Source organism: Ciona intestinalis, unplaced genomic scaffold (assembly GCF_000224145.3).
Source record: "Ciona intestinalis unplaced genomic scaffold, KH HT000042.2, whole genome shotgun sequence".
Classification (NCBI taxonomy): Eukaryota; Metazoa; Chordata; class Ascidiacea; order Phlebobranchia; family Cionidae; genus Ciona; species Ciona intestinalis.
Window position 1 is genome coordinate 44,036 of NW_004190364.2, and position 20,885 is coordinate 64,920.

A 20,885-nucleotide genomic window follows, 5' to 3' on the forward strand; every position below is an offset into this window, starting at 1 on the left:
GCCAGCACGCAAGGGCTAACTATGAGGTTTCACTCACTCTTGTGTTAGAGAACGATGGAATTAACATGAGACAGTGAGAAGGTGTGTGCCTACTATGCGTGCACGACAACTTTGTGTGATCGCGTGGCTTCGCTAGCACCGTCTAGACGTTGTTGTCGGCCAGCCTCATAGGGGACGGCGGCTCTTCCTTTTGACTACGTATACCCCCGAACATTTGGTAACGTACTCACTGCCTGAATCAATCCAACAGTGTTTTCTGGCGAACCTAAGAGACTGTTATAAGAGACCAAACCCAGAGACTGTTATAAGAGACCAAACCCATATAAATCTTTGCATTCCCGACTGGTAAATTTTTGTACCACCAGCATTATAGTTGTGTAAAAACGACGATCCTCTACTGCATCTTACCGTGTAAAAACTACCACCGAGACAGAAATCATTCGTTTGTTGCGCTTGCCTATTTTGCGATGGGTATTATACTAACTTTGGTTATCCCTAGTGCACCAAAAGCATAACGTTTTCAGACCCCAAGCACATGCGGTACTGTCTGGTGTAACGGTTGATAAAGAGTATGTCGCTACGCGTATACTGCTTCACTGGGGAAGCGCATATCGACTGGAAGTAAGGATAAACTTTCAAAAATTTTGATTCTCGTAAACATACAACACCCTTGCTCTGCAAACACCAAAAGGAGAACGTAGTCGACACCGGACGTCAAAGCCAGTTTGCTTGTACAAAATTTGATATCAAAGGCCAGATCAAACACTATCAAAAGGAATAGTTTTAAAATTACATAAGTCATAAACAATGGAATTTACATTTTACCAACAATGTACGACTGGTTCTGCAGCAGTTGTTATATCACATGAATTTGAAAACAGGTTTGTCTCAGAAAATACATGGTCTGTATTTGTCGGTGAATTACGATAGTTTATAAAATAACCAGGTCCCTTTTATAGCCTGCAAACACACACTTTTAAACTAAACTGGTCATAAGAGTTATACTTTTGAGTTTTGAAAAACATTCAAAGAGTAAAGTGAAAAAAATCTCGGGAGGAAAATACAACTTTAACTAAAATGTGAAAGAAACACATATACTCAAGGTAGTTAGAGAGGTAGCTATTCACCATCTTGCATGTTTCAATACATTACAACATGCCTTAAAACAAGAATATGCAAATTTACATGGATACACTATAAAATATGTTGAGATATTTCAACCTTACAATATTGTAAATGTAATGCATCATCTATGATCAACAATCCATTTATATGTTTAGCTGTTGGAAAAGTTATCATAAAAATAAAACCTTTGTTAACTTTGGGCAAAGACCCATTAAGACACCAATAATAAAGCTAAATTTTACTAGTTTTAACCATATAAAACAAAACAGAGAAAATTGGGTTACATTTAAAGAATACAAACTGAATAAACTCCTGGATTATAATCTATAACCAACAAATAATGGCCAGCAAAATGTAATTAGTTGCAGACTTTTTGTAAAACCACATATTTTTTTTTCATTTTAAAATTACATGCAAACTACATTGTTTTATACAAGGTAGCCAGATTACATCAGAAGGTTACAATACCTTCAAGAAATCAACGTGCAACCCAACAATGAGATTCACATATCCAATAAATATAGAAAATTAAAACTAATACAATGCCTCATCCTGAGTGCTGTAAAAACTAATAATCTTCCTAAATGCGATACAAATTAAGATATACCAGCTTTATCATTAAGTTTGAATGTTACAATACACATTTGGATGTCACTTTTTGGACATCAAAGAGATAGACCAGTATTAATCTTTTGCCACAGTTCATTTTTGCAAGCTTTCGACCTTCGAATACTTTGCAATACCTGGTGAGAAAATTATTTTGTTAAGCAATTTCTTAAAGTAACATCTTGATGTATGCTGGAACTCATTAGAACAGTTAAAAACCAAATTTAATGATAGTAATATATTAAAACCAAAAGCCTTATAAGATTTAACGTAACTGATATATAAATATTGAAGCACACAACACAGTAAGATTAAATAATGATATTGTCTTAAGCATTTAGGATGTACTAAATATAATCAGTATATGCAACAGCTACTGATCTAGAACAAACAAACCTCATTGAATTGTAGAAGACCACCAGGAGACATGCAGAATGCGCCACGTGCAGTGTGCACAAGTGCCACAAAGTCATCATAATCACTTGTATGATGTATGTGGTATAACCGGTTGTGAATGAAATGAACATACATCTGTAAACACTTGCTGAGGATTGGATGAAGAAATGGTACACGAAGATTAGCACACACCTATAAAAACCAACAAATCGGTAACACTAGTTTTAGATCATTTTTCTATATTTAATACTACATCAACATCTAGTATACTTCATAATTAAAATTATGGAGTGACTTTATTAAATATAATAAATATATTATTTCATTTATAAAAAAATCGTAGTATATACTCTTTTATATAATGTTTCATTTTTGACATTTGCGAAAACAAATTTCCTGTTACGTGACATGTATATGTTCTATGTTAAAATGTTGAAGGGCTCATGTACATATAGCTTTAGACAGGCACGCTTACCACTGTGCTGCAGCCTCGGTATTAATATTCTATTAATTAAATAAAAATGTTGTCCTTTAAAATCACAAAAATAAATACGCCGGAAGAAATCTTTCACATTTACATTATTTCCTATTATATACAAGCTATAAAGTTTTTTTAAATATAGGAGTCTTTAATACTAACAAATACACAGTTTAAAAGTATATATATACTAAAGGCACCTGCTGGTTATTATTTTCAGAGAGATATTTAGCAGTTTCGAGCGCAATATCTTGCAGAACGAAGGGAGAAGAAACACCACCAACTGCAGTTACACAGAACTGCTGCACATACTGCATTCCTGTTTAAAGTATTATGTAATGTAACTGTTTATGTATTTAAACTTAGTTATTAAAATTATATAACTCTGTAATTTTAGTTTCTTTGTAGGATGTATAACTATTTATATGAAAAAGTTTCACTGAATACATAATATCTCATGTTTGTGTAAACCTTGCCAAGTGCTTATACAAAGGTAGTGAACATGTTTGAGTATTTTGGATCACAACTAAGCACATATTATGCTGATCTCATGGACAGCTAAAGAATTGTAAAATCAACCATTTGTAAGTCAACAACCGAATTACAATGTCGTTGATATTTGTAAACAAAATGTTGGTTTTATGAATCCTACTTTACTTATTAAAACTAAACTAATCCTCACCTAATTTGATTGAGAGCTTTAGTATCCACTTCACATCACTTGCATAGGGCGGGTTCCTCGCGTATTTATTATTTGGACGATCTTCCGTTCTCTTTGTCAGAAGATCAAGTGCCAACATTCCAACACGGAAAGCACTTTGTAACTATTAGAAGAAAAATTAACTTTTAAAAACCTTATCTAAGGAATGCTAACTTATAAACAATTGAACCAGAAATTACTTGCAACAAACTAAAAAGATTGGCAGAGGCAATATTGAATAGGCCTAACATGAAAAATAAAAAAGTTTTGTTATATTTTCTGAGGTAGGCTGATATAGAATGTGTGATTCTATAAACAGAAAACACCGAAGCAGCTCTTTAGGCAAAAAATAAATAAATAAATTTATCGTTGGATTGATTCTGATTAGAAGGGAATAAACACAACAGAACATGGTGTATAACACGAGATCTGTTTAAATTTATTGTTTCTACTATGCCTGACAGCAATGATTTATATACAGATGATAGTAATGATGCCTATTCTTAAATTAGCATCACAATTCCTTACTTGAGTCGAGATAGGCGAGCTCTGAAGATTTATTCCGGGAATTGGTGGAAGTTGAGGATTGCTCTGATGATGAAGTTGATGATGATGATGCGGGTCTGGGAGGAATGGACCTCGACTTGGATGATATTGAAGAGCATGAAGATTTGAAGTTGGCATCGGAACCTGAAATAGAGAAATTTACTTGTGACATCATTAATACGAAAAAAAGTACTTAACTTTTATATCAAGGTTTGAAATAAAACTGCGGCAGCTCATATAAGCTACCGATCATAAGCACTGCACAATTGGCAATATCCAATTATTTGTAGACTTCCAGACTATACAGCATAAAACCTAAACCTGACTATTTGGTATTTTAAACTTTTAAAATAATATTAAAAAGGGCATCTCAAAAAAGCTGTCATATGTTACCATAGAAAAGCTTTAGCTTCACTGAACATCGATATCTGTTGTTTGGTTAAGGACGAAAATGTAGGTTACATGAATTTGTGGAATAAAAAACTTACCAGGTTGATAGCTGGAGCAGGATGTAGATGCACTGCTGCATAGTGTGGTAAAGGTGGCATGCCTGTAGACACTCCATTAATTTGTGGATCCATAATGGTTGGGGCAAAACCATGGAATATTGGGGCCGGGTGACAAATTGGGGGGATTCTTGGATCCTTTTAATAAATGAGTGAAATTAGTAAAATTATTATTTAAAATATGAAAAACAAACACAAAATTTGCATGAATAATTTTATGCACAATATGTAAAACAAAACTACGTAAAACATTTTTTTGTGGACAAGAAAACTTCATCATCATATAACACAGCATACAATACCTGTATAGTTATAACTCCACCACCAGGTAATACAACTCCACTAACAGATACTGGAATGGTTTGACCAGATACAGTGTGTGCAACTGTCCTTGGAGCCATCGTAACAACGGGAAGTGCTGAAACAAAATCCTTCATGAATATATAATCGTATGATTGTTGGTTATGTTATATGAATGTTTTTCTGTAAAAGTAATACTGGCAATAAGTGTGGACAATTGTTAGTGAGTCACACATGATGGGAAAATTATTAAGCCAAAAGGGTAAAAAATAAACCAACATAATTACAACACATCACTGTTATGAAAGACATGATTAACATTAGTATACAGGGACCTAAATACTACATATGGCTTAACAGTTGCAGTTTGGTTAATCTATATATTAATATATTATGAGAAAACAATCCAGAGAAACAAGTGAATATAATAAATATGATAGAATTTTCGCATTAGGACAGTATAGTAGAAGTTCACATAGAATTGAAATGACAAACCATACCAACCTGTATTAGATGATGATGAGATTGTTGTGTTCACACTGACTGGTGCAGTGGCTGGACGAGCAACCTCATTCCCAGCATTTCCACTTTCTTCATTCACCTGTACGTATGCTTAACGGTCAGACTAATTTACCAAATAATCTTATACACAAATATAAAAAGCTATAACTTATGTGAATTATTGCATCTGTACATTATTACTTCTTATTAAAAATAACATTGAGATTTAAAATTAAATAACTATGGAATAAAATAAACTTATTGACACTTGGCAGACTATATAGTTTTTTTAATAAAGTTATAAAACTTCTTATTTAAAAAAAAAACTGTTTTATAGCGAAATTATAATACTTCGCAATTAAAAAAACTAAACCGGTGTACAACATGACCATTACTTGGCTACACCTGCTACCGGTACTTACAGTTCTATGAATCCATTCCCACTGTCTAGCAACATCAAACAAGACTTCAGGATAAACTCCACCTCCTCTACCAGCTTGTTCAACTGCATGACAAGCCTTTTCTAACATGGGAGCTCCCTGGATTATATTAAAACAATTACAAAACTATTCCCTTGATTTAATATAACATTAAAAATGAGAAATACACTTATATTTAGAGCATTGCACATTTGTTAAAATCTCACATTTAAATTACTAATTAATCTTTTGGCTGGTTGTAAGCCTTCTATCGTGGTACCAATATGAGGTTCAATTTAAAAACAAAATAAGAATCCTCATTCAAAGAGTTGTTCCAGCACTAATTATCGAATTGAACATTTATAAAAATTTTAAAACACTTTATTATAAAAGTTGTTGTAAGCACCTGTTCTCTGCATTGAAGTAAAGCTCGCTGTATTTCATTCGGATTGAGAGCATGAGCGTGTGGGAGAACACTAAGGGCAAGTTCAGCTGCTCTACGAACAGTAGTGCTGTCTCTACCTCGTGATGCACGATCAGCAAGTGATGCAGTTTCAGGTGGGGTAAGATGACCCTCCCATGAATCAACCAATATATGAAGAGCTGCACTTCCTATTTCCATTGCTTGACCTGGACACACAAAATATAATCATTGTTTTTACAAAATACAAAAATGCTATATTTTATACATTATGCTTTAAACTGACCATAAAGATAAACACAATACTCAAGGCAGAAAACATCTCAAAATGCATGGATATACAACAAAGGGTTCTTATTTATAAACGTATAAACAATAAAAGTATAAGAAGTAATATACCAGTGATCCAAGACACATGTGAAGAGTAAGTCCTACTGAGCCAGTTAGGTGACACACAGTTATGAAGGCCAAGAGCATATAATCCAATCTCAAATGCTGCCAATACCAGGTTTCTATGAACTCCAGATTGATTGTTACCTTGTGGTTGCTGTATAAAGATTTGGGAAGTTTTTATATTCTATAAATTTACGTTAATTAAATACAACGACAAATACAACAAGGATACATAAAGTTTAACTATTATCTCAACTATCTCTGAAAGCAAAAAAAAACTTTTATTTCTTAAAGATAAACACAACAGTTGCAAAAACATTAAACCAAATATGTTAAGTTTGTAACCTATCATTCGGCCGTAGAATAAAACACGTTTATTATATGATTTATTGTCTGGCCCAACTTCCAACTTCTCAACAAGGACCTTACCCACGTAGAATCGAAAATGAATTACATCACTACCTGCATGAATAGTGAAGTACTGCTGTTCCCACCAGCTTTTACAAGAACATTCTTTGCAAGTTCAAAGAAAAAATGAGCAGCAGCCTCGGATGGTTGGTTGGGTAGATCGGGAACTGAGGTCGAATTCTTTCCACGGTTCTTTTAAATATAACAAATATTATATATGAGATCAAACTGCACAACCGAGTTATAACTCAAGAAAATTAAAAATGCTGCCAAAAAAGCAATGAAAAATACGGAGTATTAATTTAAATTGCAATAATTTAGGTTTCAGTGATGTTAAACTTTTTGAACCCAGATCTACTTTTTGGTTATCAAAATGACCACTATGTGTTCATAAAAACCATTTAAAGTTATAATTAATCCATACTCGTACATACATAGGGTTTTAACGAGTGGAAGTGTAGCAAATACCTTTCTGTAGTTGAACAATGACTTCGAATTATTAGCAGAGCTACTTCCTGGAGCAACAGGTCTTGGTGGGGACCGGGTGGATTGCGGGATACGTGGGACTTCATGAACTCGCTTGTTCTCGTTTGAACTAGTTCCCACTGATTCAACGCTACTACTGCTACCACTGTGAAGGTTTAAAATGGTTAAAATTCAAATAAAATCATTTTTAAAACAAAAACATTGTAAGCGAGAAAAGCTCTTCCATTTTTTTGTGATTTTAAAGGAGGATCTGCTTTAGAAGAAGATAACACATCTACTAAACATTACCTATTAAAATGGTCAAATGATTTATACCTGTCACTGCTTGGGCTCGAAGGATATCTTTGTGTAAGCCACGACGAACCACCTGTCACTGCACCAGGTGGGTTGGAAAACTGGTTCACCCCGTTACTGAGATTCCGACGTCGTAAACGTGGTGATGTGTCACTCAGCATTGCTTCCTCCGATGCAGAACTATTCACATTCGCCAAACCTGGTGTGATAATGAATAAAAAATGTAATTATGATCCATTTTCTTGTTGTTACCAGGATAAAAAAAAGTGTTTCTTCAGCTGCTTGTGCTATCTTTCAGTCTGTCTGTGTTTTATAAACCATTTATTGTTACCAACATGTTTAGTATCCAAATATAGTGGTTGGCAGTTAGACTGTAGTTAACATTATTTATTTTGGTGCTTAAATCACTTAGGTATATTTGTTATAAGTTTGTTTCAGTGTATTTTTATTGTTCTAGATTTGTTCATTTTCCATGCAAGAATTTACTGAAAAAATAGGGTTGCTAGGTTAGTCAAAAGAACAACCGAAACAAAGTTTACAATTTTCTAGACTTGCAGGTGTCCCTTTTATAATTTAAACCTGCTCCCAGTTACAATAACTTTGTAGGTGTTTTTTTTCCGAATGAATAACAATTGGGATACAGTTTATAATCGTTAAGTTGATGTAGTAATACAATAACTAGTTGTAATCAGAGCATAAATAGCAATTAACATCAGTTATTAGACTCACAATGTTGTTTTCTCTTGGGACGAACAGTTGGCGACCTCCATGATAACTTGGAGTCTCTTCGAGGAGGACTGCACACGGTGGATGAAGATGGATAATCATCCTCGCAACTCGAGGACTTTACATCACCATGAGGTCCACGAAGATTTAGAGCATCATCTGTTGAAAGAAGGTGTGAATACCATATGTTATACAGTAACGATTCTCATAACAAACAAATTCACACCACACAAATGGTTGGTGGGGGGCATAAAATAAACTTTACTTTTAACATTTATTAGTTTTATATTCATGAAGGCAACCTGAATACAATGTTTAAAATTGATAAGAAAATTCTATCAGCAGGAACAGAATAATAAAGTTGAAGTAACAATATTCCAAAAATCCCTGTTGTTAGGCAATTATAAATTATGCTCAAAAATCTGAGGTCTATATTCATAAAATTTCTTATACATACAGATATTTTAAATAACTTTATAGGAATGGGAAAGTCCAAGTCTTACCATAATGTCTTAAGTTTCTCACATCATCATCATCTGTGCTTTCATCTGCTCGACTTATGTGAGGACTTTCTCTATGAACCTGAGATAAACAAAGAACGTGCAAAACAGGAACAAAACTTTTGCGAAATTATTGATAATCAATAAACATTAAACCTACAATCAACCAATAAGAACAGACTTATTATAATTACTCAGCTTGTTTTATTTTCCTTAGCATGTATAAAATATGTTTTCAGCACATGGTAAATATAAATAATATAACAACCAATATATATTTGTAAGGTAAGATTTAACATATTATTGGTGGATTCGAATTTTATCGACTGAATGTTGATCTTCTACTCTTGGGTCAATATGGCTGGTTATTTAAATTGGTTGAATTTACAGTGGTTTACTCATATGAATTATTAGTGTATAACTGGTAAAAATTGTCATAAAAGGATTTTAATATTAGGTGGTCAATGTTTTGTTTTGATTGCTTGCTTATTATTTGAGTTGAAAGAATTGAAAAGCACTGGTTTAAATACATAGTTCTGTTTCAACTCACATTATATCCACTGTTTCCAGGTTGATCAGGTGAATTATTGAAGTCATTGTGTAAGTTTCCATCGGAGGCACCTGTGTGAGTTTGTGTGCGACGAGTGGTTGCACTCGAGCATGACGGGAAAGCCGATGAAGCACGAAGGTTTGATGAAAGAGTCTTGTCAAGTAAACTGTCGATAATCTGTCAAACATGGAGAAGAATGAAGTAGAAATATTTGACTCAAGTTTTATTCATTTTTGAACTAGGTTGTATAATTGTGATAAAGAATCAAATTTATATGTAATACGAATATGTTATAATGCCAACTCAACCATTATGACTTCACGGCATTAAAATAGTTCAAGCATTTAATTTGCGATGTATTCATCATTCTTAATAATCTACACATTATCACAATTTTAATAATAACAGTCTTTACTTAATATTACCATTAAGCATAGATTTCAGCTATCCAATTCCTAATACTTTTACGACAAAAAATTGTAAATATTTTTAAAAGTAGACCAAATATTCTCAAGATTTTTTAAAATATATAGTGTAATGTAGTCTTCGGCGTTGATTTTTGTTTATCACTGATTTTGTGTGTATTTCATCTACACCAGATCACCAAAGAGTTAGAACATCAAACCCTACGTAAGCGTTGATTTTTGTTTATCACTGATTTTGTGTGTATTTCATATACACCAGATCATCAAAGAGTTAGAACATCAAACCTTACGTACCAATCTTAATTTGTGTCGCTGATCTTTATACAGAAGAAGCATTTGTAATGCAAGTTCACCCTTTTGTTTGCGTGTTCCTTCACATAGCAGTGGATGCTCAGCTTCAGACACATTGATCTGCACGTTCAAACGTTTCATGTTATTATAACATTTAATATTAGACCAGTGTCGTGAAATACCTTGAACCCAAGAGCAGCAACAGCAGCTGCAAAACCAACTTCTTGCTCATTTGAAGTAATTTCTCGTCTTGAACTGTTCGAAGCAGTGCGGCCACTTTGTGAAGTTACTGGAAAACAAGATAGGTAAAGAAGTGTTAAAAACCACAGTTGTTGTTCAAGTAAAAAGTTCAGAGCATAAATGAAAACAAAAAATTGTAATTTTACTTCTATGGGGTAATGGGTCAAGTCTGGCCTAAATCCCAGGTCCTCACGGACCTCACCCATACAGAATAGAATAGAACTTTACTTCTATTTTTGTTATTTAACGTTCTCCTATGATACAACAATAAAAAAGATAATGAGGTGTAGATTCCACACAAGTTAATCAACTAATAACATCATATATTTACCTGTTTGACAGAATGCATCGAATATGAAAGTTGTTAGCATGAGTGGGAGAACATGTTGAAAGTCATGAGTTGCCTCAATATTTGCGAGAACATTCGCTTTCTCACAAAGTTTTAAAACTTCACGTTGACCAAGTGGTAATCGTTTCATTAAGTTTGCCAATTCTCCTTGCTGATAAAATAACTTAACCTGAAATAAAAAAAGGAAAAATATTAAATTATTACCAATATTTAAGTCAGTTTAAATACATATTAACCAATTGCTAGATAATTATTACATTTACTTCCATACTTATTGGTTGCAGCACATGATGCTAAACTTATAAGGAATAAAAAGGGAAACTGTGGCAAACATGAAAAAACTATTAACCAAATCGTAGATTTGGTGACGTGACTTGCAGTATAACCTCACCCGTGAATTTAAAAACAAATGATGAAAGTTTAAACTTCTAAAACAATATACCTAAATACATACTCACAAAAGCCCAAGCCCAAATAATCTTACACACAATCATGTTGATCTAACCTCTAATGCTTTGCTGCTTGCTGGGAGACGTTTAAGTTCCAAACCTTGCAAACCAACACGAAAAGCCAATGTGTGGTGACGCTGGTGTTCCAGTAAGACATTGCACAAGAACAGAGCTCGCTCAAGTGATTTACAAGCATAAGACGTGCTCAGTTTGATCCAAGCTTTCTTATTATTCTGAGAAACAAAATATTAAAACCAAACTACACTACTACAAAAGATCTAAGCCTATAGTAAAAATATATAGCAAAACTGTGCCACCAATGTTAGGTTTAACATACTTATGCCAGAAATCAGGAATTGGGCGTATAAAACATAACAACAGAATACAAGATGACAAATAAGTTACCTTCATTTGTTTATAAATTTAAACAAGAATATAACCACTAAAAAACAAGCATTAATAAAAATAAATAAATATTGCAGTGATCTTCACCACACAACATTTCCCTTTCAATGAACGCCATAAAACTTTGCTTTAGATAAACACATGAAATTATTTTACTTGTAGAGATTGTGGTTCCTTGATTAACTCATCTGGTTGTGCAAGAATTTCTTCGGCTAACTTCACAGCAAGCTCACACGCCTCTCTTGATCTACCATGTGTGTATAATGATTCTGCCCTGTATGAAAACATTATTGTATTAGGACACAGTTAGTCAGTTATGTTACACCGTTCGCAGCAAATTGAGTTTTAAATGACTTTTTGTATGACTATTTTAAAATTTAGAACAATCTTTTCATTTTTCTGTTCATTAAAAAACTAAAACTTAAAACAATGTTACATGAAACTTTAAATGAAAACTGAAAACAATAAAATATTAATTACAAAAGCAAGGAATTCTAGACCTTTGTTTTAATATTTTATGTTGTTTTTAATCAATACAAAATGCATTTAAAACACCTACCTTGTAAAAATAGCATCAAGTTCTTGGCGGTATTTCATCATTTCGTTATCTTCTTCACTTGGTGGCTCAATTTGTGTTGAAACTTTACTACTTGTAGAAGCTGTAAGAATAAAAAAAAATATATGTATGGTCAAAAATTTAACAAAAAAAACATTAGTAAAAGCTGATAAGAAATAATAAAGCTTAAGAAAAACAACAGTTTGGATTTGGCCTAGAATGTAAGCTTATGTTTAAAAAAAAATTAAGGTGAGATAGTTTATCATATGGTTTGGTATCGGTGCATTGTATATGGTTCAAAACAAGTACATATTACTGTTTATATGTTGAACAAGTAACAAAAATTTGGTTTACTAAATTAATACCTTCATTGTTTGTGGGTGTTGCTTCATTTTGTTTTTTTATTGATAGTTTCATGTTGGATTTTAACCCTAGAAAAACATATTTAATAAATTACACATTAATTTTTAAGGAACCTTGTCTGGTGCCTTGGTTAGGCCTTGGATTGGGCTAAATATATATTTAATGACATTTAACAACATTATTAGTCTTCGAACCCAGTGGTCCCGTTTATGCTGTCTAAAAAGACAACCAATCAGAAAAGAAATCACTCATAAAATTATCCCCCTAAGATAAAAGGTAGTATGCCAACATACAATTTTTTTAATTTTTGTATTTTACCTGCTTACAAAGTTTTAGGCATTGATAAAGACTATAAGATGTAACTCTGTCAGTATTGTTATGGTTGGTGTAGGTATAAGCTAAAACTTTTGTCTACAAATCTTATGAATATGGGTTGATCACACTTTGTATTAATAAAAAGTTTTGTGAGTATTTAATGATGACCACACCATGAGAAAGAAAATATCAATGAAAGTATTATACCAGGAATATTGTTAATTGTGCTGTTTTCATAATCATCCTCAGAAGACATGGTGAACTGTACAGGAGAGCAAGCAGATGATCCATCATCTGATGTAAAGTCGAGAGGAGACTCTTCCAATGTTACGGGACCTATAATGAATATTGCAACTTAAACTTGTTGCTACAACTTACAATGGACTGAAGTGACCACTAAAAATTAGTTTTTTCTTATTAGTGAGATTTTATGGGATGACCAACTTGTTTTGGAAAGAAAAAACATATGGCGTTACCACCTCTGCGTGCAGTTTGAAAAGTAACATTCACCGCGACACCGTACATAATTAACCATTTAGTTGCAAACCACTTACTTATGTGCAGACTTTCAAAATCTCTCTCTATACAAGAATCATCACTACCACTTCCATTATCTTGTTTTTGTAATGATGAATGGGGTTTGTTGCATTTTACGGTTTTGTTGATGGTTGGTTGGTGGGAGAGTGACTTGCAAAATGCTTTGCCAGGAGTGCCAGGACCACACTGTAATGATTGTTATAATTTGTTAACAATATTTCATTAATAAACTGATTTAGTTATTATTATTAATTTTAAACATTCAACGTATGTGACTGTGTAACGCATAATGTCTACACAAACAACTGGTCACAGGTTAGGAATGAGGATGTCATTTGAAATAAATAGTATTCACAATATACGAGTGGCAGATATCCATGGGGTCAGCCTGGTCAGGATAGGACGACTGTCCTCACCTTATAATAAAAAATTGTTTTTTTTAAAAAGATTAACTTTTGTTGTTGTACTAATTATTCAACAGAATATGGCACAGCAGTAAAGGTTGTTACTCTGTTTTCAATTATTATTTTGTAAAAAATTATAACTTTAAATATTGTTATAACTTATAACTTACCAAATTATCGTTTGTTAGAAGGCCCTCTTCTGGTGCATTTATTGTGTTGGGTGGCTCTACTACTTTAGACTGACACTTCTTATGCACAATGTGTGAACATAGATTAATAGATATAGTGTCCCAATCAAAATCACAGAAAGCTATTGCTGGTTTGAAACCCTCAAACAAGAGAAGATGACTTTCTTTGTATCTGATGAAATATAATCCTTATTTTATGAAAACTCACTCTTTTAGTTAAACCCAGATGTTCGCATCAGTTTCACATTTTTATTAAATTTGTGTGTAAAAAATATGAAAATTACATTTAAGGAAATAGTTGCCGAGTCCAGTGTGGCATGTTAGGCAAGCCCACCTTGGAAATTTCGACTTTATTAAGAAATCATGAAATAAAGGTACCTATACTAACAGTATGTGCCAAATATATAATGTTTTCTTGCTTCCACTGATTGAGTCATTGGATTATAAAAAACATTAAGTAAGAAATAAATTAAATAAAACAAAGTTTTTTTTAGCCATGTTTCCTGAAACACTTACTTTCCCCGCTTTATAATTTCCAGTGTTTTGTCATGAAAATGTAGAAGACGTGCTTTCAATTCATTTTTCCGAGCAGATGATTTGCAGCCCGGATCAAGAATAACCAATCTCCACAATGCAACGATCTGTTAGAAAAACCAATGCATAAGAATTATTATACAAATCGCAATAACTTATTATGAACAAAACCAACGATCAAGATTAGTGCCGGCCACTGCTCCAACTAAAGGGTTGCTTATGAATTGTTCGAATTGACACCCATGCAAAAAAAGTATTCACATTTCAAACATTTACCTATGCCTAGGTGAACCATTAAGCTAACATGAGATGTATGAAACAGAACAGCTGTTTTACTTTATTAAAAGTTGGTTAATCAGACAGGCACAATTTAGCATATATTTATTCAACTACATACCGTTCTACCTAAACCCTGAATACTTTTATCCAAATGATATATAGTGCCAAACTAATTTAATTAAGCTGTGACTGACTATACAGTATCTTCAATCAATATCTTATTTTAAAATATATTGATTTTTGTTTCAAAAAAAAATATATGAAAAAATATGATTGAATGAGTTGCCATGTTTATCTGGATCTGGTTATTAAGCGTGAAGTGACAATTTCATTACAATTTTATACTTTATCAAGTATATTCTATTAAAATAGAAATCTAGTAAATTTGCTGAATTAAACAGGGAATTTCATACCGGATGAAAAACATGGGTGAATGGAGAATGAATAAAAATATTATGTTTGAAATACCTCGTCACACATACTGGCTGCTGCATGTTGGGCAATCTCTGAACTGATATTGTTAGAAGGTCGGTGTGAACTTGAATGTGAACCTGATCCACTTTGTAAATATGATGATGATGTTCGTGTATTGTACCACCACACTGCAACCTTGGATTCAAATTGTGTTTAACAATTGTTTAAATACAATACACCAACTGAATGTGGATTAATAAAATTAAATTAAAAATATTTTTACTTTTCACTACTTTTAAGATATGAAATTATCACACATGAATAAAAGTATTCTAATGAACTTAAAGGTTCATAGGATCCTACACAACTTTTTTGCTAAAAATGGATTGACAATAACATACAGATTTATATATGCATGTGCAACATACCTGTTCAAACGCAAGGCATTGGTCAGTCACAATATCCAACAATGGAATGGCGTTTGAATCACGACGTTTTAACATTTCACGAACAATACTCAACAAATTCCAAATCCCTTCCGGTTCTCTTCCACTGGGGTTGAAAAATATTTTTAAATGAGTAATGTACATGAGAAAATATGTGAATTAGCAAAAAACTCTTGGGTGTTTGTGTTAATCATACTAACGATTCTGGTTATTTTTTTTTAAATTTAGACATATAGTGGGGTGGGGGAAGATGGGACACCTTTAGCACATAAAATATAAATATCTTGACCCTGTTTTAAACATTTAAAAACGGTCTATGAGAGTCGTAAGGATACAGTTTTATAATTAGTTGAATGTTCTTTGTTTACTACCAAAATTGACGGGAAAATAGAATGAAAAGGTGTCCCATCTTCCCCCATCCTACTATATATATAATTCTTCAGTGTGAACTTGAAGGTCTGTTTGTATTGCTAGCCATTTGCAAAAAAATAACGAAATAAAAGTAGTAGCCCATTATTCAGTGTTTTAGTATTTAAAAGCCATCACGCATGATACAACAATTCTGTTTCACAACTAAATCCATTTTTAATGACAAACAATTATTAATTGCCAACAACCCATCTATAACTTCTATATAAGTTTTATTGGGTGGCAGGTAGAAAAGTTCTTACCGCAATGGTCGTAGTAAACTTGAATATTCAGCTGCAGCTGGTGGTTCAGTTGATGATAAATAAAGTGAATTAACATCACTGTACACTATCGGGGTAGGACCACAGAACTTGACGAGTGCCTTTTTAATGTTGTCATTGAGAGCGTGCTCATCCAAAAACCAAAGACTTTTATCAGACATGCTGGGACCAGCTGTTGGGTCTGTAAATAAAACAACAATGATTTTCTTTTATTTATGTTGCTTTTGTCAAAGTTTTTAAAAATTCAAACATGAATATAAACCAACAGCCTAATATTACATTTTAATCAAGCAAAAATAATATTAATGCAACATAGTGTTTTAATGTACAAGTTTCAATGTACAAAAGTCAAGTTTACTCAAGAAAAAAAACAACTAAGCAGCAACTTTCCAAGAAAAGAGCATTAATTCTTTGTAGTCCAAAATACCTAATAAAAATCTTAATTTTTGGAGATATTACCTGGTGCTCCACTTAATCTATTAATGACAGTAGATTGTGAAGACAACAATTCATCCAACAATCTTTGTGCAGTTGGAAGTATCTGCTGTGGAAGCTCACTGATCAGATATTGAGCAAATTTCTGCAGCTGGTCTCTTCGTAATCTCGACAATGATTCTGATACCGGGGCTCTCATGCAAACAGATAGAGGCTGTGTGTGTGGAAAGATGTTTATCGATACATAATAGAAACCATAGATTTATGACAAAGCCAAAATATTTTATTTTAATATGTCACAATAGTCGTAATATTTTGTAATCTAATGTTTATAATAATTAACATAATGACCAAAATTGGGCTTACATCTTGAATATGACAATAAATAAACATGACATAAACCTAACTTTTTAAGTGCTGTCGTATAACTTATAATTTAATATCAGCCTAGACACATATGTTTTCAAGTAGATGTCATTAAAAGCTTCATGCTTTTTCAATTTGAATGTAACAAGTACATAAACCTTAAATGATTTCAATGAAGTAAGCTATCACCTGTTGAATCCGAATAAGACAAAGTGCAACAACATGTGCACACCACTTAGCACTAGAGCCACAGTTGCAACTACATGAAGTTATTCTTCGTCTATCAAACATCACGGCCACGGAACATGGATTCTGGGGATAAAATGATGAGTATTATTCCAAAAATTCTATATTTCCAAATGTATAAGAATTAGCCGCAAAAGAACTATCGCGAAAACCTCAAACTGCTGATTCCGTTACTTTAACCTTGGACTTAATAGTCTGCTCACAAATTAGCGATTTAACAATTCGCTTTTTGAGACTTATTTAAACCTTGATATATAACATTTATTATCAAATCTATCTCAATGCAAATATTTATCATACGGTCGATAAATAATTATGTAACATATATTAAGTAATATAGCCTATGAATTTTAATCGAGTGGGCTATTTCACCCACAAAAGCTGTTTGCAATAGAATGATTTATTAACCTTTCTTACCCCAAGTACCCCATTGTTTTTTATTATCCCGCTTGACTATATATATGTTATACAAGATTATCTCCTTTGTTCTACCGAATTACCAATCACTTATTTTATCTTCTAACAATCAATTATAACACACAGTATTTGTCATTATTTTTACTACACTTTAAAGCTGGGATCCTATGCAGCTCAGCAGCATTATTTTGTAGTAACTGAACTGTTAGACATTTAATAATTACTGTAACTGCAGTAACCCTAATAAAATCTTTCTAATCAAATAGTCACAGACAGGTCACAGTGTGACATTGGCAACAAATAGAAAGTAATCTATACCTTGTTGACAGCATTAACAGGTGGGACAACGTTGGCGCAAAGATGAAAACCAATTTGAAGAACATTTCGGACACATTTGCCACGAACAAGTTGTTCTCCTCGGAGAAATTCATCTGGACTGCCATTTGCCAAACATGAATATAATCTGTTAAGAAAATAAGGTAAGATTCTTGACTTCATATTGAGATGATTATATTGACCCCATACAATGGATGGTGGAAGAGTTCATTAACTTTTATTGATTAAAAAAACACAGCAGGAAAATGAAGCAACTTAGAAAGTATAATAAATGTTTAATGTTTCACTATAGAATATAAATATACAGTGTATTCAAGTATCCAGTTTACAATCTAATCTTGCTATAATTTATAACATTTAAACAACCATGTGCTGGTGTTTAACAGTGTGGGTTTTCTATGGTTAGAACAAGGGTGTAAAATATAACATGCTCTATCAACTATCAAGCACCAGCTTGCCTTGGGGCAGACCACCAAAATTGGTTCGCATTTTCAATTGATTACTTAATGCACCATCTATTAATATTGCAATCAAAACAATAAAACTCTTTATCATAAAAACATTAAAAAAAGGCCAAATTTCCAATTATGGGAGATAAATATTTGAGCATTTTCACCAGTAAGTAATCTCTTTTGTGCCATTTTTTCCAAGAAACCTGTTAATCTTTATGTATGGTGGTTTGAACTTTACTACCTTATATCTTCTTCATTGTCTGGAAAGCTCCAGAAAGCAATTCGAAGTTGAACATTCTCTGGCACAAGTTTATAAACCTCTTCAACTTGTTCGAATGGAATATGAATGGCAACAGCTTGTGCACATAACTCCATCAAGGAAGTAACTGTGCCATCTGTAATTATTTGCGAATGCTATATGATATATATATATAAATATATAGTCTATTTATGATGTTGTAAAATAAAGTAAATATTTATTTGAAATTTTAACCTCAGTCCTAAGTTTATACACCAAGTATACCAGCTTTACACAATAATCTTAATATCATTTACTTCATTTAGAATTTCCATGAATCAAAGTATCAAATAAAACCGCCTATAATTAATAATAAGAAAGATTGTTTTAGTCAAATAAATTAATCTATCGATATGAATTTAAGTTTTTGTTGATAGATTGTGATTGTATCATTTTACATGTCCTGTAAAACAATTATCAATTACTGTGATTTAGATGCTTTTGAAATGAAATAGATGAGTGCAGGCATAACATACATATTCAAAAATCAACACGAATTTAAACATAAAAAAAAACAATTTGATCTAAGCTTTGAAAGATGGTGTTTGGTAAACTAAAAATCTGTTATACAAACAATAGAAGAGACAAATATGAGATACGTACTGTTGCTAAGGTTGCCATTGGAAACAACCAATGAACAATTCTGTCTTCTCCAGCCTCTCCAATTCGTGCAAAAACTTTCAGTTTCGCTCATCCATGAGCAAATAGATTCATCATCAAATCGGTCGCTGTCTTCAAATGAAAATCCCTCTTCCGCCACTTTTAAAGTAAAAAAATTGACTCTTGCACAGAGTAAAGCATAACTTACTTGACAACTATTAAACTCGAGACAGATTATAAGGTCATAAATCTGATAATTTCTATAGGGCATACTTTGGGCTTATGTTGTAAAGAACAGATTTTTAATCTTTAGAAGTAGTTGGGCACAGGTGATTACCAATGGTAGTTTTTATAACCTGCCTATAATCCAAAGATGAAAGAACTAGAAAAAACTAAAATGTTATTTTTTGCAGTAAAGGGGTGTAATCTTTACTTCAGAAACACTAGGGAAAATATGTAGAACTAAAATCTGCCTGAAAACAATGGCGTTGCTGCATCATTTAAACTTTAATTAATCTATGATTATCTAAAGAATAAAGATGATATAACAGTATATCATACCTTCTACATTGGCATCCCAATTCTCCATTGCCAGCGAAATGAATTGTTTGAATCCAAATTGATATTATTCCTCCATAACTTTTACTTTAAACTGTAAAGGTATCAAGTCAGTAATTAAACCCATGGCACCAGTAACATAGTAATATACTAGAATGACAATAGTAAACCAACCAGCAACCTATGTATTTAAAACTAAACATTTTCAAACAATTTTTGCTCATAAAACAGACATTGGCAAGAATATATTAAAGTAAATTCGGTGAACCATCATTACAACTAAAATGTAAACTGTTTTTAATTGTGCTACAAATATTTCTTGTCAAAAGAATAATGTCAAATATATATATATAGGTTAAATATATATTAAAAAAAAAAATTCTGTAAAAATATTTTACAAAATATAGCTTTGAATTTAGCTTTCATTATAAAGCATTCAAACTGCCCCAACAAATAACAAATTGTAAACTTTGTTACAAAATACCAACTATGACACAATTGGCTAAAGTTTAGTCCTTTGTATTAAGTTAAATACTTTACACTTAGAAACATGTTTCTTTGTTAACTACCACTATTTTTAACTATGATACACGATTTTATCAATGAGAAGATATAGATTGTTTAATAAATGGCTAATTTAATAAACAGACCTGAGTTGGATGTACACATTACAATATACTTTAATCTCTAACTTTTAACACTCGTATATGTCCTACTTAGAAGTGAAATATGAAATATTTCACTTTTACTTGTACAACAAATTCGGCTTACAACAAAGGTTTAGATGCAACGGAGTGTAAACTTTATTCTTTGTTCGTTCCGAGTCCAGTATATTTTTTAAAGCGCAGCTGACAGACAAAACACCATCACCAACAACGAATCGGCAACCAAGTAGTCTATTCAACTGTTGTGACGTCACAGCAGGCTTGTTTCTTCAG

General features: G+C 32.5%; 1 protein-coding gene across 2 annotated transcripts; it reads right to left on the minus strand.

Annotated features, from left to right (window-relative positions):
* Nucleotides 1–882: 882 nt before the first annotated feature.
* On the minus strand, nucleotides 883–20,885 carry LOC100178182 (zinc finger SWIM domain-containing protein 8). 2 transcript variants are annotated; one of them, XM_018815178.2, is made up of 38 exons: nucleotides 20,719–20,885; nucleotides 19,951–20,041; nucleotides 19,393–19,548; nucleotides 18,733–18,886; nucleotides 18,022–18,166; nucleotides 17,230–17,352; nucleotides 16,699–16,888; nucleotides 16,222–16,420; nucleotides 15,533–15,656; nucleotides 15,159–15,299; nucleotides 14,394–14,518; nucleotides 13,860–14,049; nucleotides 13,303–13,471; nucleotides 12,956–13,084; nucleotides 12,436–12,501; nucleotides 12,074–12,173; nucleotides 11,671–11,788; nucleotides 11,166–11,342; nucleotides 10,643–10,829; nucleotides 10,254–10,360; nucleotides 10,075–10,191; nucleotides 9,356–9,532; nucleotides 8,809–8,887; nucleotides 8,309–8,464; nucleotides 7,601–7,778; nucleotides 7,268–7,430; nucleotides 6,854–6,991; nucleotides 6,398–6,545; nucleotides 5,984–6,207; nucleotides 5,581–5,697; nucleotides 5,162–5,258; nucleotides 4,660–4,775; nucleotides 4,340–4,495; nucleotides 3,834–3,995; nucleotides 3,288–3,429; nucleotides 2,806–2,924; nucleotides 2,128–2,319; nucleotides 883–1,868 (listed from the first exon to the last, which is right to left on the minus strand). In XM_018815178.2, exons 2-38 carry the CDS (start codon nucleotides 19,976–19,978, stop codon nucleotides 1,791–1,793), a joined length of 5,187 nt encoding a protein of 1,728 aa, XP_018670723.1. In that variant the 5' UTR covers nucleotides 19,979–20,041; nucleotides 20,719–20,885; the 3' UTR covers nucleotides 883–1,790. The 2 variants fall into 2 exon arrangements, with proteins under 2 accessions (XP_018670723.1, XP_018670724.1); XM_018815179.2 differs by lacking the exon at nucleotides 20,719–20,885 and adding an exon at nucleotides 20,598–20,669.